Genomic DNA, 11,429 nt, shown 5'->3' on the forward strand with positions numbered 1-11,429 from the left:
TTTGAGAAACACACAAGGGACTCTTTCTGTGTTTTCCATCTGCCATTGATGCCCAGGGGACCTAGAGAGGAGGTGTGAATCTGGAAGAGTTATAATGTACCTCAATAAAGGATTCAACAAAAGTGTGGCAAACGGCCTTTAACTAAAGAAAGAAAGAAAGAAAAGCCTTTATCATCTAAATCCATGGCCAAACCTTTAACCCGATTTAACCCTTTTTGTCAAAACATTCAGCAGCTCAGTAGGTATCTCAGCAGAACTTATTGCATCCAAACATACATTTTACAGGTTGTTGGCCATGTCAAAGTACTGTACTGGTCTCAAAGCTAATCACTGAAGTTATACATAGAGGACAGGGCAGAATATTAGGCATGTGTTTATTTAAATTCCTCTGCTAACTTATGTTAATAAGAATGAACAAAAAGCATTGCAGGTATACATTCTTCATTTCAAATCTGGTGACCATTTTCATCAATACTGAGAAACTCTGAATTTGAATTGAATTTACTGATCCTGTTTGTCAATACTATTTCTATATTCGTCAGTGAAAGACATATGGACACTTTTGCTTAAACCTGTTAGTAAAGCTCTCTATCACTCAATACACCTTTTGATGCACTTGATGGCATACATGGTTAAATACAAATAAATAAATAAAATTAAAAAAAAAAGAAAAGAAAAAAGATTGAGAAATTTAGTATGACCTGCTCACCAATGGATCCTCTGCAGCAAATGGGTGCCGTCAGAATGAGCATCCAAATAGCAGCTAAAAACAACACAATAGTCCACAAGTAGCTAATCCACATGACTCCAATCCATAAGTCAACATTTTATGATGCAAACATTGCATTCATCAAAACATTTTAACCTGTAAACCATCACTTCTGTCCAAAATACCACTTTATAATCCATTAAAACACTTCCTTTATTGAAAGTCTATCACTTGTTGTCTTCTTAAACCAAAATCCACCCACATTTATGTTTAGAGCTGTTTTTACTTGTTAACAGTGCTTGATCGGTGTACATTTACCTCCTGATTCAAGTAATGGTTTTAAAAACATTTATAACAAACAAAGCTTTTCACTTTGTATGAATTACTGGATTACTGTGAATACTTGTGGATTTTTATCAGCTGTTTGGATTCTCATTCTGACGGCACCCATCCCTGCAGAGGATCTATTGGTGAGCAAGTGATAAAATGCTAAATTTCCCCAAATCGGTTCCAATAAAGAAACAAACTTATCTACATCAGGCCTGAGGGGAAATACATTTTCAACACATTTTAATTTTGGGGTGAACTATTCCTCTAACTATAGCCCTGTCTTTGGTTTGTTTAAAGTAACATTGAAAAAAAAAAAAATTAATGGCCATGTGGAAGAGTAAAAAAAAAAAAACTTTTTGAAGTGCTACTAATATGAGAACATTCATAAATAACAAGGTCAGATATATTGCTACAAATGCATACTCTGCAAATAGTGTCCGATCTAAGATAATGAGAGTGGTGATGATTAATTTAGTGTAGATTCTGATCTTTAACTGAATATGTAAAACTACTTAATCCTTCATGTTCTTGTCCTCTTGACTTAATGTTTACAAGGTATTTACTTTCTAACAAACTGGCCCCAATATATTGCTTGTATGTTTAACAACAAAACTCTTTTACATGTAAAAATCTACAATCACTATTTTAATATGAATAACAAAATGACAACATTTAAAATGTTTACAGAAAAACAAATACAATTCGATAACAAATAGCAAATACAATTACGGTTCCTTATATTAGTACTTAAACTAAAAATATAACTTATATAGTTTCTGTCATTAAATAAGTAAATATATGAGGTAATCCGTTCATAAACCTAAATAGACATTTTCTGTTTCTCTAAATGAAAAGCCTGATGTATGCTTTCAAAAACACAATTTCAGTTTAGGGATGTAGATCTATCAGCATATAGTTAAAAAAAAAAAAAATCTGTTTTGACACAACTGACATCCTTTTTAATGGCATCTACTGCGGTCTATTGATCAATGTGTCTGTTGAGAACATATGGCCAGACATGTGTAACATGTTTTCAAAAAAAAAAAAAAAAAATCCTCTTTTGGCATTTTGTGGCTGGAAGTAACTTTTAGTAACACCATCCCTTTGGCAACCTTCTTACAATCAGAAGCAACCGGCGTGCATAGAGTTGACATGTTTTAAGAAGGTTCCCAAAATCTTTTGAAGATGTCGTTGTGGTCTCTAATACTCTTGATGGGTCTTCATCAGAAGATTATACAACTGTATCTTTTTCACTCAGTGTGGCTTGAAGAAGACAACATTGATGTCAGTCCAGTTCTAGCAACTAACTGTAGATCTTATGACTGGAAAAGACTCATTATCTACATTGGGGGAACCACAAGGCCTGTCATTGCTGGAAAAGAAAAAAAAGGTTATACTTGATAACAGTAACATAGATATATCAAATAGATAATTCAATAAACAGTTACTACACTATGCTTATATCACCAAAGCAAGAAATAATATATTAGTTATTGTTGACACACACAAAATGTTATGCTTACATATGACATTTAAAGAAATAGTTAACACAAAAATGAAAATTTGCTGGGAATTTACTAACCATCAGGCCATCCAAGATGTAGTTTTTTTTTTTCTTCCTTAGAACAGATTTGTCAAAACTTTTGTCACTTTAACATTACATCACTTCCTTAACAATGGATCCTCTGCAGTGAATGGTTGCCATCAGAATGAGAGCCCAAAACAGTTAACAGGAGTAATCCGAATAACCCCAGTCCATCAATAATTGTCTTATGAAGTGAAATGTTATGTGTTTGTAAGAAATAAATTCATCATTATGCATATTGTGATGTTTTTAATGTTGCTTCAGACAAAAATCCAAGCTCTCCATAATATTGCTTTCTCCAGTGAAACAGTTCTAAAATTGGTTGTTGTTTTTGAATGTTGGGATGGATTTTACTGGATTTTAGTTTTATGGATTATGGATGTAATTTTGGCCAGAAACAACATTAATGGAGAAATTCATTTCTGGACTGGATTTGTGTGGATTGTTGTGATGTTTTTATGAGCTGGACTCTCATTCTGATGGCACCCATTCATTGCACAGGATCCACTGATGAGCAAGTGATGTAATGCTACATTTCTCAGAATCTGTTCTATAAAAAAAATAATAATTCTGGGGGTCAGTAAATTTTTCAATTTTGAGTTAACAATTCCTTTTAAGAATTGTTAGAATGCCTGATCATTTTTGGAAAGTTAAAACAAATTAGTTATGATTATCGTAGTAATGTTTAAAAAAAAAAAAAAAAAAAACTTCATGAAAAAACTTTCTTGCCCTACCACTAAGGGTTTATAGAACCTTGAGCGAAAGCATTTTTCGGTAAAGTTAGAAAGAAGATCTGTAGTACCTCTAAAGCTGGAGCCTCCTGAGGTTTGGCAAACAGGTGATGGTGAACCCTGTGGTCTCAGGACAGGAGCAAAGGCACTTTTTTGTTTGTTTGAGGTTGGGAAAGATGTGTAGGGCAAAAGGGAGGATGAAGAACTGGAGCCAGGTACAGTGGGGCTAGATGGCATGACTGAAAAAATGTTTTGATCATAAAATACTTATTTGATTGTCAAAATTAATTCTGTATTTTCAGCAGAAGGATAATTAAAAACTACAGGAATAAAAGTTGCAAAGGATCTAAAACTGAAAGGAACTAAAACTCACTAGCATAAGGAGAGCTGTTTGGTGAAGAACTGTTAAAGCCAGGTGACCCTGAAACACCCAGACTACTCATGGGCACGGCTCCGTAACTCGCACTCATGCCTAAATTGGATCCATAACCTGACTGCTGAGGGGTCGATGCTGAAGGGTAGCCCCGAGGTGACAAACTGCTTGGGTTTCGAGTGTAACCTTAAAAAAAATAGAGAAACTGCAATATTGAGCCAATCAACCAATAAACAAAACAAACAAACACCAGCCCTGCAATTTGATGTTATGAACTTTTGTAAATTATTTTTATTTATTTTTTTTTACACCAGGACTAACACCAGGACTAAGTTAAAGAAAAAGACAAGTACAGGCAAAAAAATAGGAAAAATCCCATTCACCAATCAATTTTTAGGTCTCTAAAACTGATTGTCTATGGCATGAAAGAAATAACAGAATGATCTTATATGCTGTTTTACAGTATGCAATATGTGCATCCATATACATTTTAACTAATTTGCATGTCAATGTGTTCTTGGGGCAACGTGAAAAAAGAAAAGAAAAAGAAAAAAGAGAAATTTGGTCAAAAGTCTATGTCTGTTTCTCAGGAGGACACACACACACACAAATATTTGTAACACCAAAGTCCATTGACAAATTACAGAATTTGAACAAACACATCACGATAAAAACATGTTTCCTTAAAGGGGTCATATGAAGTTGCTTGAAATAACATTATTTTGTGTATTTGGTGTAATGAAATGTGTTTATGCGGTTTAAGGTGAAAAAAAAACAACAACATTATTTTCCACATACTGTACATTATTGTCTCTATGCCACGCCTTTCTGAAAAACATCGATTTTTACAAAGCTCATTGGTCTGAAATGCAAAGTGTGCTGTGATTGCCAGCTATCCAGTGCGTTGTGATTGGTTGAATGCCTCAAGCTTGTGACGGAAATGCTACGCACCTTACCATACTGTCATGTAACTTAACAACACTGATTTCTAGTTGTGTCCTCTTTTGGAAGGCCAAAGTAGTTTCACTTTCACAACGAAACACACAGCGTCTCCTCAACATGGCGCCGGTGCAAAATAGTGAGAATAAAGGTTAAGCCTTCTTTCTTTGTGTGAACATTTGTACGGCATTATGCAAATCTTCCCACATCGTTGACTTTTCAACTTTACAGATCTTCTTAATGCACCAAGAACTTGTAACACTCCAAAGAGAAAAAGGAAAAATGTAAATCGCATCATATGACCCCTTTAAATAGAACCAGAACATAAATAGCATAGTCAGTATACAGCTATATAAAGGGAGCAATTTCACTCAAAGTTTACTAAACAGAATAATATTTATAATATTTTTTTGTATTATTATTATTTTTTTAAACAAGGACAGCAAATTATTCATTATTATTATTATTATTCATTAATTATTCAGAGGTTTTTGTTTTTTTTTTTTTTTAAACTGAAGGGATGTAATAGAATAAATTATGGCTGTAATGTGTTTTCAGATGTATTGGTCGACAGGTTATGGCCAATCGAGTTTAATGATTCAGTAGGTTATAGTGTTTAATGAAGATGTTTGAAATGTATGTGGTTATTTAATAATATTAATTAATTAAAACAATGATTAAATTAAAAACAGAACTACATCTGATTCTGTTGCGGAGGTTACGACATAAAAACTTTTCAAATGAAAAAGTACATTCAAAGATTATTATAGCATAGTGGTGATCAGTATTTTTACTTTGTTATTGTACTTATGACCAAAATAAATATTTTAACCCTTAAAACTGTTCAAAATAAATCAGTCTCACAAACACTGATATTAATATGAAAGGTCAAGCATAGCCATTCAATAAATGCGTTGAGATAAGATTTAGTAACATCTATGGTAATCTGTGACAATGAATAAGACAAAGACTTCTGAAATGTAGGGAAATTGTTTTAGGGTCCTTACCTTGGCTGCTGGTTTGCACAGGTTCTCCCATACTTACACCCAGCTGGGTGGGATAAGAGCTGAGGCCCATAACGCTTCCATGGACAGGGGAACTTGGCATGGCCTGCAGCTGACTGTGAGGTCGTGGCATGCTATACAGAGCCTCGGCTATGTCTGCCGCCCGTTTTAGCAAAATGTCCTGCACAAACAGAACATCCAAAAATGTTTTGATTCAAGGCAACACACACACACACACACAAAAACATATTGGGTCTCAGGGCTCATGTTAAAGGGATAGTTCACCCAAAAATAAGTCATAATCATCATCATCATCATTTTCTCAAGTTGATAAACAAAAGAAAATATTTTGAAGAATGTTGATGATAACCAAATAGTTGATGGTAGCCATTGGCTTCCAGGGAATGAAGAGAAAAAACAACAACAACCATGGAAGACAATGGCTACCGTCACCTGTTTGGTTACACAAATTCTTCAAAAATATTTTTGTTTGTTATCAAAAGAATTAAACAAACTCATACAGGATTTGGAACAGCTTGAGGGTGGGTGAGTAAATGATTACATAATTTAAATTTTTGGGCGAACTATCCTTTTTGAAGAAATTAAATTTCTGTTTTTAACAAGAGACATTAATTTGTAGCTATGCACTTAGGAATAAGCAAAAAATAAATAAATAATAATTATTATTTGACCAAATTTCCTTTCTTCCATTGAAGTACAAATGATGCTCTATGGAACATTTTTATATTATGTTGAATACTATTAATGTTGAGAAACTAAACACAAAGATATCTTATATCCTACAGTTCAGTAGTTACCTGATTGCTGGTTGTATTTCCATAGAGTGATTCAACAACATCTGCTGCTCTTTTAAGTAACATTTCCTAAAACAGGGAAAATCAATTCCACAAAGAGATTAAAAAAAGTTTGTGTGTACTTTTTACATTTAGGTCCATATATTTTTGGACACAGGCACAATGCATATTGTAGCTGTTGACCAAAACATAATCAAGTTACAGTTACATAATGGATATGAGCTTTAAAATGCACACTCTGAGCTTTAATTTGAGGGTATACTCATCAAATTTGGAGGAAAGGTTAAGGAATTACCGCTCTTTAATATGTACCTGCCCCCTTTATCAAGGGACCAAAAGTAATTGGACAATTGACTCAAAAGCTGTTTCAAGGAGAGGTGTGGGCTATTCCTTCATTATTTCTTCATTAATTGAGCAGGTAAAAGTTATGGCAAAGCATCACAAAAGAGGAAATCCAGTCTTTGGTGATGTCCATGAGTTCCAGACTTAAGGCAGTCATTGCCTGCAAAGGATTCTCAACAGAATATTAAAAATGTACATTTTATGTTTGATTATATTTATTCAAATTACATTTTGAGCCCCTGAAAATAGGGGGACTGCGTATAAAAATGGTTGTAATTCCATTGTTGTAATTCCTAAGCATTTTATGTTATATTTTTGTTAAAGCTGAACGTGTGCACTTGTTAGTATCCAAATATATATGGACCTAACTGTATATATCATAAGCATATAGCAGTATTTACTAACCTTTGCCAATTTGTCGGGGTCACCAGGATGTCGAGGGATCAGCTTTTGAAGTCTCTGGAAGCCGTAGTCAATAGTTGGCTCATTCAGTGCTAAATAAAACCATATTAAGTGAGAATCAATTTGTCTCTAAAACATCCCTCCACATATTCCTCCATCTGCATAATTACCATAGTATGTACTTTATAAAGAAGCCAGGTATGCTATTTAATGTATTATTTACTAATAGCTCAAAACATTGCAATTGCAAAATAATAATAATAATAATAATAATGCTTCCAAATAGGTTTTTCCAAATACTGCAAATGTCCTTTTTCATAGTTCAGCTAAACAGGCAGTTTCATCCAAAACCTCTATTGGATGAGCCATAAGATGAAATGTTGGGCCACTCAAATAAACATGGCAATGATTTAGTGCTCTGAAAGTGGCAAAAAGCCACAACGCTCTCACTTTTAGGGAAGCTAAATAATTTGTCTCTGAACTTTAAACATGGATTGGAAGTAGTTTAATTAACATAACACACTTTATCATTAAATTTTTGATTCTGCATGGGTGCGGATGTCTGGGTGTGTATTTACCTGTATAAATAAAGCGCCCTGGAGCTCCTTTACAGAACTGCTTAGATTTATAAGATAGCGTAACTTCTACAACCCCTGGTATGTGTCGAGGAGGAGTTTGAACTCGGATAGCATGAGGAGTGATTAACTGCATGAACAATGACAAAACAACATCTTATATTTAATTGTTTCAGAATGTTGGTGCTCATTCCTTAAGGCAATTTTCTAAATAATACAAAAGCTTTCCCTGTTGCAAGTTAAAGCTTGCTTCGATGGTCTACAAATGCATACCTCACTCCACACGAGCATGCTCCCAAAAACCACCTGCAGACCATCAAAGAAGTTTTCCCCAATCACAATTACCATAGCCCCGCCTGTAGTCCAACCTTCACTAGGGCTGATGGCTTTGATACAGGGAATAGCTGTAGTAGAGAAATATTAAAAATGAAAACGACATTAAGATGTAAAAAATGATTACTTATAAAGTCTAAGAAACATCCCTCAGTAAGTTTTACTTACTGACCACAGAGCTACTCGTTTCTACTCTTTCAACAGAGTGAGATAATTTAAAGCTTCCCTTCGAACTTTATGGTTAAAATCAGCCTCTGTGGATTCAACTGCGGATTAATGCAATCTCACCATATTCCATGCTAGTCTCCACTGTCTCATTTGGATCCATTCTACGAGAGCGACGTCCATGTTTGGAGTTGTTGTGCACAAACATATTATCCGAAATGGCTAGTACAGGACCATCCACACTGACTGTGGTCGACAAAACCACCTATTAGAATGCAAAGAATGACATATTAATAACACAAACAATTTAAAGGAGATTAGTCTAGTACATTAAAACCTTTAGATGTCGTGCCATTAAAACAGCTGATAAAAAAGAAAAACAGATTTGATATCTCAAAATATGATTGATGATATCCTAGCAATGTCATCTTTAGGAACTTCTGCTGCTGATTTAAAATTTTGAATAATTTGCCCCTGAGAGCATTACACAAAATGCAGCCAAAGAGTGTAAAATAACATTGCAATAATTGCAGAATACCCCCAAGTATTATTGAAATTATTTGTTCTCATCCTTCTCTGGCTATCTAATTTACGCTCACTCTTTTTTTCCCAACTTTTCACCTGATTTATCCCTTTACTTTTTATTTTCTTTATCTAAGAAAAAGAATATTCATATCACTGTAGCCTAGTGTAGACTGATTCGGTCATGTGTGACATAGAAATGGGGACGAGCCTATACACTGGATGAATTTAAACTGACAATCATAGAAATCTGAAATCATAAAAAAAAAAAAAGAAAAAAAAAAAAAAAAAGATGGCTATATGGCTGGTTTTGCCATTCTTCTGGCACAAAGCAAGTCTTGACCAGATAAGCATCAATGAATAAGACAATTTCTCCCAACTGTAAAAATAAATAAATAAGACAACACATTGGCAAGCTCATATGACATCTAAAATCTTAGTATGTATGGCCATAATTAATTAATTAATTGGGTTTTAAAACACATATCAATGTGGTTTCAGTTGGCTCTTGTTTCAAAGTGAAACGAAAGTGAATATAAAATCAATGACAACATAAATTCTCAAGTGTAAAAAAGATTGCAGAGCTTAAGATGAAAAAAACAACAACATGTAAAAAAAATAAAATAAATAGATATGAAGGATGCAGAAAATGCAGTCTGTTGCAAATAAGAAAAGAAATGTCACACTAAAAACAAATGAAATAAATGCACAAAAATTTATAAGAAAGGAATGCAGGGAAATGAAGAGTGAGAGATGAAATGTCAGATAGTAGCTCCAGTACTGAAAGACAAGTGGGAGGAAGTAAAGCAGGAGGGTCCCCAGTGAGCACTTCCTGGGTCACAGAGCCTGACCTTCCCCATCTGGAGCCCATCACTCAAATCCTGACAACTTCCTGAAGCACCTTGGCTGATTTCCTGATGATCCTTGCCTCTAATCCTTTTCTGCTTTTTCTCTGATCATTCTCTGTCACTTAGGCTATGAGATTTTGTAGTCAGTCACTTTATATAAATCTCTACATAACATACAATTGGCCCCTGAAGAACTGCTGTATATGTTATCAAAAGTAATAATAATAATAAAAAAAATGTAAAATTAAAAAATTGCCACTGCAACTATACTTAATATGTAGTATATTTGTGTTGTTTTCCAGTGGAAAAAAATATACAAGATATATGTATATGAGAAGCGAAATTGCATAAAAATATTAAGACTGTTAAATTTTTCAGACAATGCATCTTGAATATAAGTATGTTTTTTTTCTTGCTTGTTTTCTAAACTTAGTGAGATCTTTACATAAAGCATCTTAATCTTTAAAAGCAAAAGATACATTATCTGACAAAACGTAATGTCTAAAGCAATGTGTAAAACTAGCTTTAAGGATGTTTGGATAATTTTACTGGAAATAAAGAAGTGTAAAGTAAAGAATCAATTATAAAGTCAGCAAAAGGGGTTAAACTCATTGTGAATGGGTTCTACCTTAGAGACAACATAACATTTCTGCATTTTGCAAAGGCCATTAATTTACAAATAAATGATCGATACCTGAAATCTCCTCATGTCTCGGGGGTTCCCTGCTGTCTTCAGACAATTTTGATTGCACTTTAGGAAAAACTTCAAGAAAAATCTGTGGGAAACACACACACACACAAAGAAAAAACAAACAAACAAAATGTAAGCCACATATGTTTTATTCCCATTTACATTTAGTCGTTTAGCAGACACTTTTATCCAAAGTGACTTACAAATGAGGACAATGGAAGCAAACAAAATCAACAAAAAAGTAATAATACACTCTCAGGAAAAAAAAGGTACAAAAGCTGTCAGTGGGGCGTTACAGGTTTGTACCTTTTATGTACTAATATGAATCTTTAAGGTAACAATATGGACTTTTGAAAAAGTACCGCCCCAGTCACAGCTTTTGTACCTCTTTTTCTGAGAGGCAAGTGCTATGACAAGTCTCTGTTAGCCCACGTACTAATAGCCACATTCTGTATTAATTGTAAAGGCTTGTTAGAAGTGGCTGGAAGACCAGCAAGGAGAGCATTGCACAAGGTGTTGTGAAGCATGCTCCGAAAGAAAGGGCCTAATTCTAGATATTGTTGGTAATATCTAGCTGTTTATTTTAAAGCCATTTTTGTTTCGTTTTCTATGACATATATTGTACAGCATGTTGGGTCAACTCTCCAAAGTAAATTCTAAGTCCTAAAGCAAAACTAATTCACTCTCTCCACCACTCCACTCACACACTTGTATTGACAGAAGAAGAAGAATTTTCATATAGTTAGATTTGTCAAAAATAATTTTCTAGACAGAAACCACAGGACTAGTCCATCCCATAATCAGGATGAATTGTTTATTGTTTCAATAATGTCTGAGATCGAACTGGCATGCTTGCAAAAATGTTTTTAAAATAAACATTTTAAACCCCATAAACATTGCATCTGAACCATTGTCATGCAACCATCTTACTTGTATCTTACAACATGGCTGTCATGGTTTTGTGTGCTGTTTCATGCCCGACCCATGCTACACATACCATTCTTTTCACTTATCAACTTTTTAGTCCTTAATGAAATCATAGAGCACAGCTGCAAGCAGGCAAAT

General features: G+C 34.1%; 1 protein-coding gene across 1 annotated transcript; it reads right to left on the reverse strand.

Annotated features, from left to right (window-relative positions):
* Positions 1-1,376: 1,376 nt before the first annotated feature.
* On the reverse strand, positions 1,377-11,319 carry LOC127957440 (transcription factor COE2-like). Its single transcript, XM_052555974.1, has 11 exons — positions 11,306-11,319; positions 10,368-10,449; positions 8,427-8,568; positions 8,079-8,209; positions 7,809-7,935; positions 7,234-7,322; positions 6,490-6,555; positions 5,675-5,852; positions 3,729-3,914; positions 3,427-3,594; positions 1,377-2,411 (listed from the first exon to the last, which is right to left on the reverse strand). The coding sequence occupies exons 1-11, from the start codon at positions 11,317-11,319 to the stop codon at positions 2,380-2,382; spliced, it is 1,215 nt and encodes a 404-aa protein (XP_052411934.1). The 3' UTR covers positions 1,377-2,379.
* Positions 11,320-11,429: the final 110 nt, after the last annotated feature.

The sequence above is a fragment of the Carassius gibelio genome, chromosome B5 (assembly GCF_023724105.1).
Source record: "Carassius gibelio isolate Cgi1373 ecotype wild population from Czech Republic chromosome B5, carGib1.2-hapl.c, whole genome shotgun sequence".
Lineage (NCBI taxonomy): Eukaryota > Metazoa > Chordata > Actinopteri > Cypriniformes > Cyprinidae > Carassius > Carassius gibelio.